Below are 24,005 nucleotides of genomic sequence, written 5' to 3' on the forward strand. Positions count from 1 at the left end.
AAAAGGGGTTAAACACAATACAATATACAGAACAGAACATGAGTAATCCTCAATGCAATATAATAGTACAATAGAAGTATGACAAGTACAGTGCAGAATTCAGCAGTAGATGATATCGCATCATACAATTTGGATTTGTTCAGAGTCCTGGAGACCTCGGCCATCTAGCTTGCCTCCCTCTATTGGTCATTCCACATCTGATACAGAGCTGGGCCAGCCAGTCTGATGAAAGAACCCGATCCTCCATCAGAGATGACTTTACCTTAGGCAGGTAAAACAACCTGGTAGTTGGGGAGTGGCACCAAATGAGAGAAACAGAGTAGGTGAGGTTTAGTATCATATTACTTATGTTTTAGTGCTAGTGACTAACAACAGAGATGCAGTCTGTACAGTTAATCAGCAGCTCTAGTCAGGGTATGCTAAACTGAAGTAGTGAGTCTTCAGCCGGGATTTGAAAGCTGAGACCCAAGGGGCATCTCTTATAGTAGCAGGCAGACCATTCCACAGTTTAGGGGCTCTGTAACTAAAAGCTTGACCTCCCACTGCTATTTTATTAATCCTTGGAATCATAAACAGACTGGCATCCTGAGATCTTAATGTACATTCTGGTTTGTAAGTGATAAGTTAAGACAAGTAAGCTGGACTTTCGCCATTTAAGGCTTTATATGTTAAAAGAAGGATTTTGAAATCTGCCGTAAACTTAACCAGAAGCCAGTGTAAGGATTAAAAAGTGGAGTTATGTGTTTGTATTTTCTTGTAATAAATCTTGCAGCAGCATTTTGGATTAACTGGAAGCTGTATAGAGAACAGTTTGAACATCCAGTGAACACCGAACTGCAGTAGTCAAACATACTAGAAATAAATGCATTAATTCATTTCTCAGAATCCTGCTAATTTAAAAAGTAATTTCCCAACATTTTTAAGATGGAAGAAACATGATTTGGACAACTTTGTAATGTGCACTTTAAGTGACATGCTAGAGTCAAAGATAACTTCCAGATTGTGGGCTGATTCAGTATAATTAATGGTGATTGCAACCGAGTTAAATGATGACAAAATATTGTTGTTATCAGCGTCATTCCCTCCAATAATTAACATCTCTGTTTTATCAGTGTTTAAAGACATGTTGTTCTCATCCATCCACTCCTTTTAATTCACTAAAACAACTAATTAAAGACAACATCGGGGAAACTTCATTTGATCTAAAAGAAAGGTATAAATGGGTGTCATCTGCGTATGAGTGAAAATTAACATGATGTTTTCTAATGATAGATCCCAGTAAAAGCATGCAAAGTGAAACAGTAGAGGTCCCAGTACTGAGCCTTGTGGGACACCTTATCTCAGTTCTATATAAGTGTTCAGAAGCTTTTCTGTGGAACTCCAAACTGTGCTCAAGTGCATCCTGTTTGCTTTAATTATCCTTGAGATGTGTCTAGAACTGGATTGGAGTCCTCCTGTGGCAGACTGAATTAATTGGACATCATTTAGACAGTCACAAAACTTTGTATATAAGGACACACGATTTACTCTACATGGCAGGATAAAACCAAACCAGGAAAAACCAGGAACTCTCTGTAGACTTCCACGATCCAACTGTGGTGAGGCATAGATCAAGGCAAGGGGATAAAACCATTTGTAGAGTTTTGAATGTTCCCAGGAGCACAGTGTCCTCAATAATTGTAAAATGGAAGAAGTTTGGAACCATCAGGACTCTCATTAGAGTTGGCCATACTGAGTAAGCAGGCAAGATGGCCCTTAGTCAATGAAGTGACTGAGAACCCAATGGTCATTCTAACAGAGCTTTAGAATTCCTTGGCTGATATGGGAGAATCTGTCAGAAGGACACCCATCTCAGCAGCAGTTTGTCAATCAGACAATTATGGTTACACAGAAGCCACCCTTGAATAAAAGGCATACGACAGCATCTCTGGTCTGATGAGACAAAATATGACTTCTTTGCTTAGTGCTCCAGGAACTGGAATACTATCCCTATGGTGAAGCATTATGGTGGCAGGGTCTTTGAGCTGGTCATAATTATGGGAAGGATAAATGTAGCCAAATACAGAGAGGTCCTTGAAGAAAACCTGCTCCAGTGTGCACACCACCGCAGACTGGGCCGATACTTCATCTGTCAATACAACAATGATCCAGCCAACACAACACCGGAGTGGCTTCAGGAGAAGCTCAGCCAAAGCTCAGCCTTACATATCTGCAGAGAGACCAGAAGATGGCAGTTCACAGATGTTTAACGGAGCCTGAAAAGATCTTCCAGCAAGAATAGAATAAACTACCTAAATTCAGTTGTACAAAGCTTGTGGAGACTTAGCCAAGAAGATCGGTTTACCTGTATAATTGATACCACGGGGGCTTCTACAAAGTACTGAATTAAGGGTCTGAATACTTAAATGAATGAGAGATTTCAATTTTTGACAAACCTTTCTGAAAACATAGTTTCACTTTGACATTATGGATTATTGAATGTTGATTAATAAGCAAACATGGGAAATTTATTCACTTATCTTAGTTGCCTCAAAAGTTTGCATATTGTAATCTTTTTAGTTAGCCAATAAAAGGCGTCATTTTGCTCGACTTCTCACTACATCCACAAAGCAATAAAGTGTGTAGAAAGTGAAGGGGTCTAAAAATACTTAAAATACTCATATGCTTTTTGTTTTTGTTGTGTGCACCAAAAAATTGTTGTAAATGTTCACTCCTTACAAATGTCATCACTACGTGTATGTGCAAATGGCGTGCTGTCTTTGTGTTCTTATATTAATTAAAATCCACAAACTCTTCATTAGAACCTGAATTCAGCCTGGGTGCAAACTTTTGGGTCCCACACGTCCCGTTTAAAATGGACGTCAGCACTATGTATTTAAACTTTTTTAAACTTATTAACACCTCTTAATTAAAAACTGGTAACTTTTTACCAATTGGAGATTTGAATTTGGGAGCCCATAGGCAAACATATTCAAATTTACATCAGGCATATACACCCTGTGTGAATTTGTTTTAATAGTGACTAATTTCGGGTGTGTCAATTCTTTTTTTTCCTGCCCATAAGGCATGGAAATGTTTAGACTTGAAAGCACAGAATACTGCATTTAAAAATAAGCCTTTTCACTTTGAATTTATTTGTTTGTGTGCACATTGCTAACAGTGCAGATAAAACTCAGAATGATTACAATTTAGAACCCTAAGGTGTACTAACATTTAGGATCCTTCTCTACAATAGGAGGTCAGCAAGTTCTTCTTGTTGAGCATTTCAAACTAAAATAATATGCTAAAGTCCAAAATATCAAAAGTAAAAAAAAAAAAATTAAACCCAATAAATAAGGAAGGGTTGATAATAAGGACTTGAAATAAACAGGAAGAAGACTGAGCCAGTTTGCCACACTAGGCCTGGCACACAACACCAGCATCTGGGTAGGGTGGCTAACCTTCCTTCACGGCATTAAATCTCCTCCTCCTGTTCTCCTCCTCCTTCTCCTGTCCTGTTTTCTCTGCCTTTCGGATAGCAACTCGTTCTTTGTCCCTGTTTTTTTCCCCACTCTGGTTAGCTATTGGCAGGAGTTGCCTGTCTTTGGGTTGCATTTCTTTTGCTGTACTAAACAGGAATTCATCAGTCCTTTGCTGGTCTTCCCTGGAGCGAAGCCTAACAGGTGACTCATGTCTGCCCACACTGGCCCTTCATCTTTGAGTTTGTCTGTTTTCGTGGCCCCTATATTTTGCTGTGTAGGCACAAGCCATTACGTCCATGGCAGTGCAGTATGTGGTATTTCCACGCCATACAGCTTCATATGTCCTGGCCCAAACACTCTGCCATGGCCTAGCACTTTTAGTATGAGCTGACATCCAGTATTTTATCATTCTAAACCTTTGTTTCTTACCTGGACATGTTTGTGATGGGTCACCACATGATTGTGTCATTAAATGAATTGAATTCATCCAAGCACCAATTCTGTGGCAAGTAACATACTACTACCCACTATTTAGTGTACTATTTATTGGGGGTAGTATGTGATCTGACACATAGCCTATAAAGCTGCTGAGGGCTTTCTTTTCTACGGCATGGAAAGAGAATGAGAGAGGTTGTGACCATGCATTAATACAGCGTGATGCCGCACCCACCACTCAACGAATCACCTCAGGATCCCAAATTAGGACCCAAGCGCAGCTGTGCAATGGGTGGCACCTCAGCTCCACACTCCTTCAAAGGGAATAGAACAGTGTGAGGTTTTTAACAGTGGCTGGGCTGCAAATCCTGCCACCAACCCCCCGAGTTTTCCCTGCAAGTTGGAGGACCCACTTGCAAGGCTGATTGCAGGTTAATGTTATACCTGGTACAGAGCAGTTACAGGTTAAGGGCCTTGCTCCGAGTGAAATCAGAGTGGAATCTGACATTTACAGGATTTGAACCAGCAAACCTTCTGATTGCCAGCACAGATCCCTAGCCTCAGAGCCATCACTCCCCCCAATAAAGTATAATACAGTAAATTTTCCCAATGACACCGTCACCTCCTCATAGCCTCTGAAACAATCCAACTGGGATGACTGACAGCAAAGACACTCATTAAAAATGGGGAGAGGGGTTGGAATGAAACTGAGAAGCAAGCAAGGTAAAGGGCGCTAGTTTGAAATGGCCAAAACACTGATTTTCAGAATGCGTTACTGAAGGTGAATCAATAGGATTAGAGTATACAGTATATAGTGCCATGAGAGTCTTGTATGTTAAATCCAGTTTCATTGGCTGTGGGCAACTAGTCTGTGCCTCATTACATGCTTGCCATTACTGTAAAAACTGAATCCAAATCTGTAAGAGGTGCATGTTAATATTTCATATTAAGTTGAGCCTTCTTTGGCAAGGAAGAAATCCTCCCTGTAACACTAAAGTGGCTTTAAAGATTTCAGTCTGCCGCTAGTGTGAAAAACATATTTGTTTGACCATTGAGGAGAAAATGATGTAAAGTCCTTTGTCCCAACCTGAGAAGGACACATTTCTAAGCTGGCCAAGGACTATCAGAAAGGGCAGGAACCCCCAGAAGTCATTCGTAAAAGCAGCTCCTGAGAGTATAGAGGAAGAGGAGTGCAAGTAGAGCACTTAGGAGAAGCACTTACAGAAGACCTCTCCTCTGCTGCTAAAGCCCATTGGCTGGGTGTATGGCCAGCCAGCAAGCCTTAGGGTAGTGTGAAAGAATTAATCTTAAAGAAACAGTATAAAGGGTTAATAAATGTCAGAAACCTGTTCAGGCACATCAGGAAATCAGATAAAGGCCAAGTGAGACACAAAGACGTAATACACAAAATTTACTAAAAGATGACTGAGAGGTCATCAGATGTCCTGTAAGCATAAATGGACAGTTGTCACATACCCAGAAATTTCAAGGATAATACACAGGAAGAATAAGAATATAATAAAATAGATTTTTATTTTATATAAGTCATTTGGGTGTAAACCCACAAACCAACCAGAGTAGACGTGTGCATTGCATGACCGTGTGTGTAAATTCAAAAGTTCATCAAATGAACCTCTACCCTCTGTTTCTTTGCTCATTCTAACCATGTTGTATCAGACTGCTGTGATGAGTGCTCCCTCTTCAGTGTGGTACTGCCAGAGTAATAAATGACGCAGATGGACAAGCCCTTCTCCTGCCTGATCACTGACTTGTCCTGGTAGAGCATAAGTTTCTTTCTTCATTTAAGATGCTGATTTCGGCTGCAGTAGGATGCTGGCTCATGGAGCTGGTGAAAGTGTGGCAGATGGCGTGGCCACTGGCCTCAGGTGAGCAGTGTCAGGCTGAGCCAGTGGTATGTCGTGTTATGTCAGAGTTTAATTTCACATCACGTAACACAAATGTACAAGCAAATGAAAAACATGTGTGCAGGGTCCTTAGCAAAAATAAAGCTTACATATAATAAAATACATTTACATTAAATTTCAATTCGCCAATCATAGACTGTTCAAAAATTAACACATTACTTAAGTAAACTCAGACATACGTGAACAGAAAATAGTCAAGTGTAGATATGTACATGCAGACACTGGGAAAAGCATCCAGGAACATATGCATTTGCCACAAAAAACTGTGTTCTAAAATTTAGGCATTTTCAATAAAATTAAAAAAAAAAAATCTTACCTGACCTGGCGTTTTATAATGTGGGCATTGGGGCTCGGAGAACCACCAAAAAATAAAAGCATAAAAACTTACTGAATACACCCATTTTTCAAGTCAACAAAGTTATCGAGCATCGATCTGCATCTTGAGATTACACACACATTTAAAATAGCTTATACATGACATTTTCAAACAAAATTATATGAGTCTAGCAACTGGGAGCCCGATCGAATCGGGCTACAAATTCTACGTTTGTGAAATCCATACTTTCTCTGCAAAGAATTCTTTCTAGTCTATTAGTCCTTGAAATGATTTTGTTATCATGTCACTGATTTGTGCTTAAAATAGACCTTTTCGGCCGATGTAATGAAGAGATTCCTGTTTAAACGGGGCTGCGAGACGTGAACTTAGCTCTTCGGTGCACCTTATTTGATTTTTTTCGGCAAACAAATTTTCAAAACAAACCGTATTATACGACTCTAATCAGAGTTGGAGTAATAATTATGTTGGCGTGCTCATTTTAGATCTGAGATCGGCTAAAATTTAAACAATGACCATTGTTAATACCCAGCCGTCATTACACAGTTTGCCAATAGATATTAGAAGGACAGATGCCAAAACCGAAATGTCCAAAGATAGATTTCGACGTACCAAGCAAATGGTGATACTGTACATTCTAAATTACTTACGGTTCCGGAGCTGACGAAGGGTTTAAGTCAGTCGACGATGTTAGTCCTGGAAAGTACGCCCCAACAAAGCAACGTTCCAAAAACCAACCGAACTTACTGTTATCTGCTCGAACCAACACCGACTTACTATACTCAGCCGTCCAGCGGTATCACTGAAGCATTCGAACATTCTTAGCCAATCATGCCATACTGCGTCTGCGTTTGCTAAGTTATGTTCTAACTACAGAGGCAGAGCCCAATTGCATGGTTCTAACTTGTATTGAGTCGAGGTATTGACGTGAACACCATACATACAGATAGTATCCATCCATCGTCTAACCCGCTGAATCCGAATAGGGTCACGGGGGTCTGCTGGAGCCAATCCCAGCCAACACAGGGCACAAGGCAGGAACCAATCCTGGCAGGGTGCCAACCCACCACAGGACACACACAAACACACCCACACACTAGGGCCAATTTAGAATCACCAATCCACCTAACCTGCAGGTCTTTGGATTGTGGGAGGAAACCGGAGCGCCCGGAGGAAACCCACGCAGACACGGGGAGAACATGCAAACTCCATGCAGGGAGGACCCAGGAAGCGAACCTGGGTCTCCTAACTGCGAGGCAGCAGCGCTACCACTGCGCCACCGTGCCGCCCTACAGATAGTATCAAATTATATATAAGGATTCACTCATATTAGATAAAGACCAGCTTGTCACGCTCCCTCAGAACCTTTCACCCTGAGAGGAGTGGTTTCCTCTCGAAAGACAGAATCACAGTAAACATTTCATTTCTTTATTTATGTGAGAACTCCACCTGTAGAGTCACAACTGTCACACGAGCAAAGAGAAAACGCATCATTACCTTAGAAAAAATAGCATCAGGAATAAAGGCGATAAAATTATAATTTACAGATCACTTTTGTTGATAATCCTGTGACAGTTTTGTTTTTTGAATAGGTAAGGCATTATTGCAAAATGTCAATGGGTTAAACTGTCCATTGGGGCCATATACATGTACAGGCGCATTAGAATATCATTGCAAAGTTAATTTATTTCAGTAATTCAATTCAAAAACTGAAACTCATATGTTATATATATATATATTCATTACACACAGAGTGATATATTTCAAGCATTTCTTTCTTTTCATTTTGCTGATTATGGCTTATAGCTAATGAAAGCCCAAAATTCAGTATCTTAGAAAATTAGAATATTGTGAAAAAGTTCAATATTGAAGACTCCTGGTGTCACATTCCACTCAGCTAATTAACCTAAAACACCTGCAAAGGAGTCCTGAGCCTTTAAATGGTCTCTCCGTCTGGTTCAGTAGGCCACACAATCAGACTGCTGACTTGACAGTTGTCAAGAAGACAGTCGTTGACACCCTCCACAAGGAGGGGAAGCCACAAAAGGTCATTGCTAAAGAAACTGGCTGTTCACAGAGTGCTGTATCCAAGCATATTAATGGAAAGTTGAGTGGAAGAGAAACATGTGGCAGAAAAAGGTGCGCAAGCAATGGAGTTAACCGTAGACTGCGGCTGGAGTCAGTGATTAAAGAGCCACCACACACAGACGTATGCGGGACGTGGGCTACAACTGTTGCATTCCTTGTGTCAAGCCACTCCTGAACCAGAGACAACGTCAGAAGCGTCTTACCTGGGCTAAAAAGAAAATGGACTGGAATGCTGCTCAGTGGTCCCAAGTCCTCTTTTCAGATGACAGTAAATTTTGCATTTCATTCGGAAATCAAGGTCCCAGAGACTGGAGGAAGAGTGGAGAGGCACAGAATCCAAGCTGCTTGATGTCCAGTGTGAAGTTTCCACAGTTAGTGATGGTTTGGGGAGCCATGTCATCTGCTGGTTTTGGTCCACTGTGTTTTATCAAGTCCAGCGCAGCCATCTACCAGGAGATTTTAGAGCACTTCATGCTTCCCCTCTGCTGACAAGCTTTATGGAGATGCTGATTTCATTTCCTATGCCCACGCTGCCAAAAGTACCAATAATGACCATGGTATGTATCACTGTGCTTGATTGGCCAGCAAACTCGCCTGACCTAAACACGGTAGAGAATCTATGAGGCATTGTCAAGAAATATGCGTTTCACTTTTTGAATTGAATTGCTGAAATAAATGAACTTTTCGATGATATTCTAATTTATTGAGATGCACCTGTATAGTCTGAGTGGCCATGTTTGTCAGTTACACTGAATGTGTCTCAACAGTTTGAGCACATACTGTATATGACTGGTGATCCTGTCGTGTCCTCGATTTCTAAAAATCACACAGTGTATTCCTGGCCTTGGTGGAGCAGTTTGGTTCAGTATCGGCTTACCTAGTAAGAACCATTTCAGTCATTTCAATGCCAGGTTGCCCAGGTGCATATGGAAACTTCTAGACATTAGTCAGTTTACCCAGTTTGTCCAGTTGTTCCCATCATTTGTGCCTTATCATGCGTTTAAACCAAACGCAGCAGCAGTTTGCCTTCTGGACCAGAGGTCAGTGGTCTCTGTGGTTGTGAGCAGATGTGTCCATGTGGTGACCCATCCAGGACGTGTTTCTGCTCGAATCGCCCTGTAATGGAGAAAGTGAGTCTGGAAAATGGATTGCTGAATTATATCTAGTTTGTACTGTTGTAATATTCATTAATTATTACATTATACAGTAATGATAATAATGATTTTAGTAATGACTGCTAATTACTACATCAATGCAATTAAGAGAAATTTCACCGAGTATATAAATTTTATTGGCCTTTTTTCTGTATTAAATTGTAATTATAAACTCATAAGCAGCTCAGTTTTGATAAGTAATCATTAAAATCCTATTTCTAAACCATATGGCCATAAGAGCAGATGACACAAGAGGTGCCGATACTGTATGGTATTTATTATGGAACAATGGAAAATAATGCAAGACTTACTGTTTTCAATTTTATAACATTTTTTGTATTAATAATTCAAATGTATGAAGCAGCACAGACTTTATTTTTAATACTTATAAACATCCATCCATCCATAACCTGTCTTCATTGAGGGGAGAAAAGCAAAAGCAAGGATCTATGAAATAAACATGAATTAGGCATTATATAAGGTGTAAATTAGTAATGAATTTACAGAAAAGAATGCAGCATTATTTAAAAATCATCAACAATAATAAAACACTGATTAGAAAGCAATAAAGCCTAACACCGTTGCTGTTTGATAAATATTAATGTATCTCACCTCACTCATATTGCTTGATTTACAAACAGAAAATTGCTGCTTGAAACCCGATTGATGCCAAAAAGTTTATTCTATTTTATTTTAACTATAAGCTCACCAGAAGCGGAGAAAACGAAATGGTTTTTTTTTTTTCTTGTTATCTTCATGCTTATCTCACCCTTAAAGTAATGTGCTTGAGCAGAGTTTATTCTGAACGGAACTGCAGGAGACTTGAAGGTTAAGGTGAGAGCAGCCAAGTGACCTTCATTATGGTAATGACATTTAAGAGATCAGCGCTTCAGCCATGTTTGGGGTGTTTTAACAGGCATTTCTGAAACAGGATGAGAAAATACAGTAAAAATAATAATAATAATAATAACAGTAATAGCCAAGGAAGAATTATGTACATCAAAAATAATGTTGACTCAGCTTCCATATTTATTTGAAGAGATGGCAGGTGGAAGGAAACCACTGGAGCCTGAAGATACTGGAAGTGTCCACATTTCTCATCTGGTAAACATCTCATTTAAGACTTGCTTTGCTTATTCTGTCTTTCTTTACTTTTATTTCCAGAAGATGACTGTGGTAGCAGATTGCTGCCCGAAGTAGAAGCTGGTGAAGATGCGGGACTGGGGACGTGCATGTCTGTTGAAAAGAGTAGCCATACAGGTCTGGCTGCCTTAAGTGAAAATGTAACATGTGAGTAGACGGACCTGCCCAGCTGTCTTACTGGGCATTTCAGCTCATTGGTTAACAGAGTATTTTATGGCGTCACACTTTGTAGGTAGTCTCAATTGCTCTTATTGTATAAACACTTACAACACCTAACAGGGAAGGGTGGGGATAAACAGAAAGAACCACAGCATTTTCTGGCCTTTCAATGAGGACATTTCACCCATCAGGTGGATCCATGCAACCCATTAGAGGTCTGCAAACTCCCAACACTCAAGCAAAAAGAAAGTGAAAATGCCAGGATACGGGTGGTAGGATGACAGAGTGTGTGCAGCGTGGTCCATAGTGGATAAAGCTTTTGGTCCTCAAACTCTGAGGTTGTGGGTTCAACTGGAAAGAAAATGTAACCAGTTGTATCTCAGATGTCTTAAGTCATCTTGGATAAAGGTGTCAACCAAATAATAAGTAATACATAATAAACAGCGTAGCATTTGGAGCACCATCATAGTATTTGAGAGGCTATGTGTTATAATGCCGTCTTGAGGAGATGGCTTGTAGTCCCCAAAACCAAATACAATGAGACTAAATCTAATAGGCTGTGTGTAATGCAATGCAATGGGGTTAGGCCTACAATGCCGGTCATGACAGACACATCTGAGCAGTCTAATTCATAAGACCGTTATACTGTAATAATAAATGGCCAGACGTTAGGTGGTATGCATCTTACCCTTTGTATGTGTGAGTTACACTTATTCAAATAGAAGACAAGGGTAGAAAGACAGAAGGTCCTGCAACAATCTTTCACTATTGGGGTTGCATAAGGAGGATAGAGGATGTCCAGTGACAACCTTAGCTCCATCTCATCATCCAGATAGCCACTCGAGGGGGCCTGCCATCCTCTAAATCAATGTTTAGTTTGCTGGTTGGTCGTTCAGCACTGAAAAGGGACACATGGTCAGAGCCGGCACCAGGGAAAAATCTGTTTCTGAGGATTTTGGTTAAAATGAAGCCATTGCAGCTACCTAAGTGAAACTTTATTTTTAATTTCAGCACCTCTATGCACTTTACTAAATACTACTGAATAGTCATTAACAAAATTTGGCATTATAAAATCAGTCAGATTCTTTATTTAAGCCAATGTCACATTACGTGACTTGTAGTTGTAGGCATGTCAGACTTGACATTTGTAGCTATTGATGATCTTGTTGCCATACTAAGTCAGTTTAAACGACTGAAAATTACTGGGCATGTCAAATTAATGCAACTTTCCAGCACAGACGTGCTCGCCCCTTTTTGTGACAGCCAGTAGCGTGTTGCCCGACGGAGCTGTTGCTGTACAAAGAATTAATAGGTATGGTGAGTACAGCCGAAATCTCAGCTCTTTCATGTTTTTTCACATAAAAACACAAGATATCAGGTAGATGAACTTCTCTTCTGTTTGTGAGGTCCCAAACACCGGAGTTCCTTATTCCTTATCGACACATTCTATGTGTTGTACTTTCATTGGTTGTCATCTCTCACAAATTCAAACTATGTCTAATGATATTTGCTAATTCCTCCTTGCGTGGAGTTTGCATGTTCTCCCCGTGTCTGCGTGGGTTTCCTCCCACAGTCCAAAGACGTGCAGGTTAGGTGCATTGGCAATCCTAAATTGCCCCGTGTGTGTGTGCTTGGTGTGTGGGGGCATGTGTGTGTGTGCACCCTGCGGCGGGCTGGCGGCCTGCCCAGGGTTTGTTTCCTGCCTTGAGCCCTGTGTTGGCTGGGATTGGCTCCAGCAGACCCCTGTGACCCTGTAGTTAGGATATAGCGGGTTGGATAATGGATATTTGCTTACTCTATCAAAAATCCCTGCTTAAAACATACAATGGTTACGTCACTCATTTCCTCCAACATTAACTTCCTTAACTGATTCATTGATATTGGGAACAATCTATTTATAAATGTTAATATAACATACTAGGGGGCTTTGCCCCCTGCTCGCTTCAAACATTTAAAAGCCTATACAGCAGCTGCCCTTTTGTCTCAATGCCTTGTCTTGCGGGACGTTTGCAGTTTTGCAGCTATCTTTTACAGTGCAAGTTCAGTAAAGCAAATGTCCCGCTGTACGACTTCTACTTGAAGGGGATGGCAATCAACTGTAGTTACTGATCTTGTTGCCTGAAGATGTCGGAGTACATGACTAGGAATCACAGGGTGTGTCAAATTAGTCGACATTCTGGCACAGTGTCACAAGTTTGTCTCTTTTCCTGACAGCCAGTAATGTTCTGCCTATCAATGCTGGTGCAGAATGAATACTTTCCAGGTACGGCAGGTTCCGCAATAACCTTTGTGAACCCATTTTGTTGTGTTACTAAAACACAAGACATCAAACAGATGAGTGAGGTTCAAACATAAGACAAAATCAAACCTCTTTTGTTGGGTCGAGTTGCAGACTTGTTGAACTGAGTTGATGGATGTGTCTCTTTGCCCATGGTGCCTGTTTTGGTACTCTGAGAAGCTCTTAAATATAATCATGCCACGTCTTGTCTCTTTCAGCTGTCTTCGACATGTTATTAGTTAGTTTAGAATGATGAGAGCTGAATTTTGTTAGCCATTTTCGTTTTTGTGTGTCATATCTCTTACATTTATTGAGACTTGGTGAGCTGAGGCCCACATATAGGTAAAACTTCTGTGTGGACAATGTGACTGTGGTGGGAGGCTTTGTGGCTGCGGACAACCCACTGTGATTGACTCGAGCCAGGAGACGTAAGGGTCTTCATTTTGAACCTCAGTAAAAAATAAATTCCAATATGATATTCTCTTTTTGTTTCTATTGAAACTGAAAATGGAACAGCACTTCTACTAGTGTTTTTCATTTTAAAATAAATCTGAAGCACACACTTGAATGACAATTTAGCTATGAATTTTACATTTTTAGGGAAACTAAGTACATTCACACTTAAGGAATCACTCGTTAGAAATATTCAGTGACGGAGCAATCAGTTTTTTCAGGCCAGTTGTTTTTTTTTAAAGTCTTTAACCTTCACCTTAAAATTTAAACAATAAAGGGCTGTTTCTTGGTACAAATAAGAACTTCATTACTCTCCTGAATGTTGCTCTCACAAACCATAAGGTTTAGTGTTGTGTGTGTCAGTTTGTGCAAATTAAGCTGGATAAACTTTTTAGCTCTTTTTGAACTCCTAGCACATTAGTGTATATTTGTTAATGGTTTCTTTCTAGCAGATCCATCCTTCTCAAACGCTGAGCTCTGAATATAAAGACTGAGCCATTTTTTGTGCAGCCTCTTAAACTGGGCCTACTGACTTATGTTATTAGGGTATACTTTACGAAATATTAAAAGTTAATTAACCAAATGGAACAGAGCCGATTCCTCCAGGCCACTGGTATTTCCAATCTATTTTTTAAGCAGAACTCTGCTCAGGCAGAACAATCCCTATTTTTGGATAGAATAAAAATTGCAATGGTCTATATTTAAAAGTTTAATAAAATTAAATGGACACAGGGCTGTTACTAATCTTTATAGTCTGCTCATATTTCATTGCTTTGCTTGTGTAGGCTGTCAAATGTTGAAAATTTAGTGAATAAGAACAGTTATGAAATATTAACAAAAGGCACTTGGTGTCACATCCATGTGTGGGTATGGTGAAGCTACAGTCGTTCATAAGTGTGGTTTTAAGGGCATGGTCCATGACTAGAAGATCTGACAGGCTTCAAACATACACACACACTGGACTAGGCATTTGTAAATGAGCATCCGCAACTGCCATTAATTAATTTGTAACAAGGTCCAGCCTTTATGAAGGTCAGAATGGCCAATGGCACTGGAATGTTAGTTTGGAATTGGACAGCATGTTCTTATGCTTCCTATCACTCCTACACTGGCAATGCCATACCATGATATACCATTTTCTAAGCCAGCTTAATCCTAAGCAGGGTCACGGGGGGCCGGCAGCCTTTGTCAGCAAGCGTAGATTTCAAGGCTGGATCAGTCCCCAGACAGGGCACCAGTCCGTCGCAAGGAGAAAACAAAAGGTGAAGTGAACTACAGTATATGTAAATAGAGCAAAAATGATTCACCTTAGGTGCATTGGCGATCCTAGTGTGTGTGCTTGGTGTCTGGGTGTGTGTGTGCCCTGCGGTGGGCTGGTGCCCTGCCCGGGGTTTGTTTTCTGCCTTGTGCCCTGTGTTGGCTGGGATTGGCTCCAGCAGACCCCCGTGACCCTGTGGTTAAGATATAGCGGGCTGGATAATGGATTGATGGATGATTCACCTTTCAAATTCTCTTTCCCTGGTAGCAATAAACAAAAATTATGTACTATATATACTGCATATATATTACTTGCAATATATGCAAGTGAAAAGTACAAAACACACACACACAGTATAGTTTGAAATTGTCCCTGATTAGAATAGTCACTGGAAATGAATGAGATGTGTGGTAGTCATTCTGATCAAGAACTGTAAATGAAAGTGCAAGGATCTGAAGACCGTGCCGTCCCCGTTGATACCACTGCATCTTAGTGCTAAGGATGCGTATACGGAAGTTTCCTCAGCTGACCGCATTTCTATTTTTGGTATCGTCAAGTGCAGTAAAGAGCCTGTGTGATTTTTTTTTTTTTTTTGTTGTTGTCCACCCGCTTCATTGCTAGCCCCCCATTCATATTCATGTGACCAGGAAACAAATGCAGCATGAAACTGCAAGTTCCACCTCAGAGGGTAAGTGCTGTCCATCAGTGCCTTTCCATCTCTTTGCTCTTTAACGGGGTAACCATTTACACGTATTTTACCACATATAAAAGAATTTAAAGAGCAGAATGCAACAGATAAGGCTCTGTGTAGGCCAGTTATAAATGTAATGTTTAAAAATTGCAACCCAGCTTAGCAAGTGAAGAGCATTTCATGGCATAATGTTGGAATTTTTCTTCATGTAAATAAGAACCTCGCCTTTGAATTTGTTAACAAAGTTCATTTTGAGCGCAGTATTCAAGTAGATTAAGACTTCATTATTTGAACTTGAAGGCAGACACTCATGTGGCTTGAAGCAGCTTTGCTCAGATCTTATTGAAAATGTCCAGTTCTGAACTTTGATTACACATGTTCAATAGTGGATCCATGGATGGCCTTGTATTTAAAGAATATTCAGGTGACATGGAGATATTTATGGTGTTATCCACACTTTCATGGTCACATGGAGTCGGGAAACAATCCTAGCCAGGAGAGGCTAAGGCCCGTCACCTTGTCTCACTTTTTTTCTTATTCATTCTCTGTCTTACTAGGAACTCGCTAAGCAAAATAAGTACATGTAAATCAGATTTTAATGATGTATATTTATCAGCTTGTCCCAGTACACATATGTTTAGATTTATAGAAAGATTTTGTGTATGAGTGAGAGATGCATCATCAGTCCGAGTGTCGTGTGGCTGCCATTTTTCTTTACTTTTTTATAAATATGTTGCTATGAACATAACAGAAATTTTAAACTAGTCATATGAACAGCTGACCTTGCTGATCCATTAAAATATATTATTTCATTTTGAAAACATTGTAAATCACACTGCAGATTCAGGGGTGACATTGTTCAGGTTCACACAACAGGCCTTCTACGTCCTTTGGCAGTCAAGTAAAGCCCAGGTGATGCCAGTCCTGTAAGTGCTTCTCATTTCTCCGCACACCATTGGGCTCACCCCGACTCATTCCCTGCCCAACACATATCTTGTAGTTTGTGAGTTTTAATTTTTTGCAGGGCATTGCCTGGGTGTCTGCCCCAGTCCATCAGTAAAAGAATACATGAAGATGGAATTTTTGTATTCTCACAGCACCCAGTACTACACCCACCCCATGCCCTGAAATTGCCTTTATGATGAGAATATAATATCTATGGATGCTGTGTGTGTGTTACAAGGTCTTATGTCCATAAATCAGTCAGTATTTATTTATATAGAGCCTTTCCACACCATGCAATGGTGCATTACAAGTACTGAGTACAGTTGTTCATATATAAAGGATGGTGCATGAAGAAACAGACATGGGCATGGTAAGGGGGTAAGGCTAGCAGGAAGCCCCCATGCACTTTGTGTTTTCTTTACTTAGTTCCATTATATGTGTGTGTGCTGAAGAGAAGACAGTGAAACAGCAGGTTTGGATTGTGGAGCCGGATGTTCTTAAAGGCTTCTTCAAGTTAATATGTGAGGGGTTATTGGATTAATGTCCTGTTACGCGTGCTCCTGTGAAATGAACAGTTACTGCAGCTGGCGAAAAAGTGGCTTACTAATGCACACCAAAAACAAGAAATCCTTCCTTCCTTATTTACCTCAAAGGTTGTCACCGACATTGGACATCGTATGGAAGGAAGTCCTAATAAGATGACATGGTGATTAACACAATAGACAGACTGAGGTCTGCTTCTGTGAACCTATTTGCATTGCAGCCGGTGGAGATCATTTTCAACAAAACCTTTAAAACGTCCAGCAACTTTCTTCAGTAACTTGCCTTAATAATAATAAAAGTGCAGTATAACATTTGCTGTTATTTTCATAATAAGGCCCTTAATTATATTGACACTAATGCTGGGCTACTGTTGCATGTGCCACTCTGTAGATTTATAATTGGCACTCCAGTGGCACTGCAGATACCGAATGTCAGTATTTTAGTTGAAAGTCCAACCTTTAGGCCAGACTGTCTGTTGCGGGACTATGGGAGCAACATTTTGCAGTAAAATTTCAGATCAGTTGGAGAGAATTTTGTATTTTTCCAAATTGGCTGTTGTACGACGGAACCATTTTGTTTTACCAACATATTAAAATAGTAGAAATGTCAAGTTCTGGTTAAGGTTATGTCACGTTAGACGACTGTCTCAGTTATTTTCTGCCATAGCCTTCATTGACATAATTGAAGCAAGTCGGAGTCAGACAATACTGTAATCCTGTATAATGTGACATACCCAGTGACTCACTCCAAGTTTGCGACTCTCACTGATAATATCAAACAGGTTGGATTTTGACTTTAGTCGTAGGAGTGCGCTCTGTGTGCATGAGAGCTGACAACCAATGAATGCTCATGCTGACGTACAATGCATATAATGTAGCGATGAGGAATAACGAATGCAGGTGTTTTGGACCTCGTAAACAGAAGAGGTCATCTTTCTGATGTCTCGTGTTTTACGTACAAAAAGAGAAAGGATAAAAGAGAAAAATGGCCAAAACTATGGCTGAACTCGCCATACCTGTTAACCCTTCAGACTGCACTGACTCAGTCAAGCAGCATGTTATTATCTGTCATTAAAGGGTCGAGTACACCTGTGCTGGAAAGTTGGCATATAGCCGCTAAATTAGAAATTCCCAGTAATATTCAGTCATTTGAATTGATGTGGTCCACTGATGAAATCGGTGACTGCAATCAGAAAATCTAATATACCAAACGACATAATGTGACATCGCCATCAGGTGAGTTAGAATATATGTAAAGCAATGAAGATGAAGGGAGGAACGGTGGCACAGTGCTGGCATTGCTGCCTCACAGTAAGGAGATGAGGGTTTGCATCCCGGGTCCTCCTTTCCTGTGTTTTCTCCATGGTTTCCTCTCACTGTCCAAAGGCATTCAGGTTAGGTGAATTTGCAACGCTAAACTGGGCCTAGTGTATGCTTGGGTGTGGGAGGGTGTGTGTTCACCCTGCAATGAACTGGCACCTTGTTTTCTGCCTTGCACCCTAAGGTAGTTGGGTTAGGATCCAGCACCCCCACGACCCTTGACTTGATTAAGCAGGCTAGATAATATGACGTGAAGATTAGTCCATTGTCTGTTGTTTCCAAGTCCACAAGCGCACTCCTCTCATCACGTCCATATGTTTGTTTTTGTATAATCCTGCTCCATTTAACCCTAACCTGTATTATTATATGTACTAATCCTGTATTTAGTAATTAGTATTATCCATACATTTATTTTACTTGAGAATATGTTCACCGCACTTTGTGCCTGCACTCAGTGAAGAGTGTTGCACAAAACATAAGTTGTTCAGAAGGTGCGGTGAACCACCAGGACCTGAAGGGTTCGACTGGGTAATTGGGTCTTGATGCAGGGTCCTGCCCAATATGACCTCTCACTGCCATGTGTGGTTTTTACACTTGCTGTGGCATATTAGATCATGCATTTTGCATTTAAGAGGGCTTTGACATGCTGGAATCTCCATAGGTATGAGGCGCAGTTTCTTTCTGTAACTGCTTTTCTGCCTTAGACAAACTACCTTAATTTAGACACCAAGCGTATTTCTTCTCCTTCAGCTCTGATTCATTTGTGAAGTTTCAAAGGGCGGGAGACAATAACTCTTTCACTGCAACTGGAAGGGAAGGCAACGGTGCGTTTATCTTTCTAATGTGCCTAACGAGCAATTTTCAACAATGAGAATTCAAATCGCTTGCGTTCCACCATTACCCTCACTTCACGGTCACGTCTTTGTCATTATTTTAAAAAGCTTTGCAAAGATTAAAAAATGTCACTGCAGTCACTATTTAACGGCACTACTTAACATTTTCATCTGGCTCTCCTAAAGAAATATAAGAGCATTAAACAATTAAATATTCAGCATTGCTACCAATTTGAAGGGCCACCGGATTCCACAGCTGTGCGACACTTGTGGAAATGTCAGCTTCAGCCCAAGTCATGCTTTAAGGCTTCATCTTGCTTGTGCTTTATCTTTTATAGTGTGCTCATTTTCTTCTTTAAATTAAATGAACAAGCATTTAAAGACAATAAAACATTACTAAAATGTAATTAGTTATCAATTGTCTCACCTTTTGTCCCCTTTGAAATTCCAAGTCCTCCTTCAGAACATACCGGGGTTTTGCTTTTTATACAAATTCTGTATGACAGAAAGGATAGTTAAATCGACATTTTACTTACAGAGAACCTGGACCTCGAGTGCCAGCAAGTAGTCCTGATGTCAGGGCTGACTGGTGTGGGGCTCACACCTCCAGCACACTGGGTTCCATTTCTCTTCTGTCACTGTCTGTGTGAAGTATGCATGTTTCCCCTCTGCATACTTGTGTTTTTCTCCAACATCCCAATCATATTGACTTGAAACTTGGCCATTGGGAGTGAGTCTGCCCTGTAGTTGACGGCTGCCCTGGTGAACGTTTGCCCTGTGCTCAGTGATGCCATCTGTCACCCTCAGTTGGTAAAGTAGGCACTGATGAATGGAATGGATATATCAAGGAAGAGTTCTACTTCAAACCTCCTTATATGCACCATATAGTCAAGTCTTCACAATGTTAATAAGTGTAATCATTATCAGGTGACATGCACCAGGTAGTGGAAATCTGGCTACCCATCCATCCACTTCTTTTATGAATCTGCTAACATAATGTTGTTTTCTCTTTTATTTTTTAGCTTTAGAATGTGGCATCAGGGTACTCTATACACTCACTTGCCACTTTATTAGGTACACCTTCCTAGTACTGGGTTGGACCCCCTTTTTCCTTCACAACTGCCGTAATTCTATGTGGCACAGATTCAGCAAGGTGCTGGAAACATTCCTCAGGGGTCCTGCTAAATATAGACATGATAGCATTACGCATTTGCTGCAGATTTGTCAGCTGCACGTCCATCATGTCCACCATTCCACCACATCCCAAAGGTGCTCTATTGGATTGAGATCTGGTGACTGTGGAGGCCACATGAGTCCAGTGAGCTCATCGTTATGTTCAGGAGACCAGTTTGAGATGATTTCAGCTTTGTGACATGGTGCATTATCCTGCTGGAAGTAGGCATCAGGAGATGGAAGGGATGGAATATGGTCAGCAACAATACTCAGGTAGGCTGTGGCATTTAAACAATGCTCAATTGGTACTAAGGGGCACAAAGTGTGCCAAGAAAATATCCCCCACACCATTACACCACCACCACCAGCCTGCACTGTTGATAAAAGGCAGGATGGATCCATGCTTTCATGTTATTGATGCCAAATCCTAATTCTATTATCCAAATGTCACAGCAGAAGTTGAGACTCATCAGACCAGGCCACGTTTTTCGAATCTTCTGCTGTCCAATGTTAGTGAGTCTGTGCCTCAGCTACCTGTTCCTATCTGACAGGAGTGGCACCCGGTGTGGTCTCCTGCTGCTGTAGCCCATCTGCTTCAAGGTTCAACATGTGGTACATTCGGAGATGCATACCTCAGCTGTAACGAATGGTTATTTTAGTTACTTTTGTCTTTCTATCAGCTCGAACTGGTCTGGCCATTTTCCTCTGACCTCTGGCACCAACAAGACATCTTCACTCATGAGAAATGCTGCTCGCTTAATATTTTCCCTTTTTTGGATCATTCTATGTAAACACTTAGATATGGTTGTGCGTGAAAACCACAGTAGATCAGCAATTTCTGAAATACTCAGACCAGCCCATCTGACACCAACAACCATGTCACATTCAAAGTAACTTAAGTTGCCTTTCTTCCCCATTCTGATGCTCAGTTTGAACTTCACATCTCACAGTGTCTACATGTCTAAATGCATTGAGTTGCTGCCATGTGATCGGCTGGTTGGATATTTGTGTTAACAAGTAGTTGAAGAGGTGTACTTAATCAAGTGGCAAGGGGTTAGTGTATGTAAGAGGTGTCAAGTCTGTGGTACAAAGTGACAGTGACTGACCTCTGGTGGGTTTGTTATAGTCCCTGTATCTTTGTAGAGAAAAGCCAAGCAAAATGACACCTTTTATTGGCTTTTCTCTACATTCATAATGGCTAACACGGTACAACACCCTAGTATTCCTGTATCTTTATAATTGTCAGAATTGCTGCTACTCTTATTATGGGAATACTGAAAGCGACAAAAGGGTGTAGTTCATGTCAAATGGGGCATGTTTATGGCACCATACTGTCTGTGTCTACAGGCTACTGAGGTGCACATTTGGCCACATTTTGGACTGTCAGTGTAAGTGTGCAGTAATACGTTTTATAAAGATTTTAAAGTGGCATTGAAGCGCAATGGTTAGTGCTGCTGCCTCACGACTTTAGGGGGGGTGGGTTTAAATCCCACCTTGGTTATGGTCTGTGGGATGTTTTTGGGTGGGCAAAGATCTGAATGTTAGATTGACTGGTGACTCTTAAATGACCCCATACAGTACTTTGTGATGTAGTGGACTGATTCCCACTTCAGGCTTTGTTTTTGGTCAGATAAGAACAAGCAGTGCATAAAATGATGAGTAGAGGCATTAAAAGTTTGGCAAATAATGTAGGAGATCAAGTAATCAGTGATCACACACAAGACTTTTTTGTGCCCATATATGTCTATGTTTAGATTTTTTTGGCAAGTAGCTAGAAAAATAATACAATAGTATCTAATGGACAAGGCTTTTATATTGCATTGATACACCACAACCATAGATAAGAGTGCTTTTATTCTCCCTTGGCTAAATCATCTTAAATTAGCAGCAGGGCTATGAATGGGACAATCAGAGTTTACCGGGGGAAAACCTGACCTCATTTACAGTATGAAAAATAGGTACAAGGCACAGTTCCATTACTCGAAAACATTTTTTCTGTACTGTATGTATTACTAGGGCACCTGGATTGAGTTAGCTAGAATATGTGACACCCCAAGTGTTAGCAGTTAGGATAGGACAGGCTTATTTTTATAAACAATCAAAACTTTCAGTTAGATGTAATTACAGGTAATGCACATATAGACATATGAGCGCTGACAAAACCGGGACGGACAAATGAGCGCCGGTGAACCCGCTAACTGGTTTTCAACAAATGCGCGCCGACAAAATCGCCACGACAAAATCGCGAGAGAGGCCAAGAGAGTGGGATGCGTACGTGCGCATTATGTACACATTATGTGCTAGGTTATAACTGTTATAACTGCTGATGGCATGCCGCGAACAAATAACTCAGTCGAGGGTTGGCATAACGCGTCGTATACAAAGCAGAATTACCAGCAGTCAGGCAGCCAGCAAGCCTAAATACGCTCAACTATCAAGACGTCTTGATGCAATTCTTCCTACATATGCAGGGCGTGATCTTAAGGACTATCTGCGCAGCGTACCGTGCTGATGGTATGCCGCGTGTCATAATATTGACTTCTAAAATAAACATGATTATATATGCTTTAAACTAGTAATTCATATTTAATGAAACTTTCGCGATTTTGTCGGGTCACAATATATATATATATACATGTTAGTTTTCGCATACCCCTTGGGTCAGAGCGCAGGGTGAGCCACCGTAAAGCACCCATTGAGCAATTGCAGGTTAAGGGCCTTGCTCAAAGGCCCAGCAGAATAGGATCACTTTCGGCAGTAACGGAGGTTTGAAATGGCAACCTTCTCGATACCAGCGATGATCCTTAGCCTCAGAACCACCACTCCACCTTAAGAGCTATATGTCTATATCTTAATCTTTTGTCTGTCTGTCTGTCTGTCATATAATACCTTTTCTATCTATCTATCTATCTATCTATCTATCTATCTATCTATCTATCTATCTATCTATCTAATATTTAGTGATTTTTGAATACATACAAGGGTGGCATGGTGGCGCAGTGGTAGCGCTGCTGCTTCGCAGTTAGGAGACCTGGGTTCACTTCCTAGGTCCTCCCTGAGTGCAGTTTGCATGTTCTCCCCGTGTCTACATGGGTTTCCTCTGGGTACTTAGGTTTCCTCCCACAACCCAAAGACATGCAGGTCACTGTAGGTGCATTGGTGATCCTAAATTGTCCCTAGTGTGTGCTAGGTGTGTGTGTGCCCTGCGGTGGGCTGGCGCCCTGCCCGGGATTTGTTCCTGCCTTGCACCCTGGGATTGGCTCCTGTGTTAGGATTTAGCGGGTTGGAAACTGACTGAATACATACATGGTGAAATTTTAAATGTGTAAAGTGGAATTTGAAATATATCAAGCTCAAGCACATTTCTAGTAAAGTCGTAAGGATTCTTAATGTGATATTGTGAATTAAGTGTCCCAAAATATTATATAAAATAGGATAATATATAATATATAATAGAATAATAGGAAAATTATTGTTCAAGTAAGGTGTTCATAATTATGCATGGATGTATTGTCATTCTAGACCCTTTTTTTTACGGAGGATTTTGTGAGACATTATGTTGTATGGACAAGATAGGGTAACTTCTTATTTTTTATGTATTTGTTTATTTTTTTGTGTTTTTTTCATCTTGTAGTTTTGGGCCTCTGTTTAGGGCTTGACTTTATGTATTTAGATTTAAAGACAAACACAGAAACTTCATAATTTGAGAATAATCTATGTTGACAGCTAGGAGATGGGACAATAATATTTACTTACAGACTTTGTATATTCAGAATTGAACTTTATACTACTATATGTTACAGTATGTATAAA

General features: G+C 40.6%; 1 protein-coding gene across 2 annotated transcripts in view; it reads left to right on the forward strand.

The window, feature by feature from the left end:
- mdfi (MyoD family inhibitor) overlaps positions 1–24,005 on the forward strand; it is a 109,856-nt gene that overhangs the window by 47,493 nt on the left and 38,358 nt on the right. Inside the window, exon 3 of one of the 2 annotated variants that reach the window (XM_039749168.1) lies at positions 10,562–10,687. In XM_039749168.1, coding sequence (XP_039605102.1) covers positions 10,562–10,687 — 126 coding nt within the window. The remainder of the gene's footprint in view (positions 1–10,561; positions 10,688–24,005) is intronic. The other variant, XM_039749169.1, reaches the window with a different exon arrangement.

The sequence above is a fragment of the Polypterus senegalus genome, chromosome 3, assembly GCF_016835505.1.
Source record: "Polypterus senegalus isolate Bchr_013 chromosome 3, ASM1683550v1, whole genome shotgun sequence".
NCBI lineage: Eukaryota > Metazoa > Chordata > Cladistia > Polypteriformes > Polypteridae > Polypterus > Polypterus senegalus.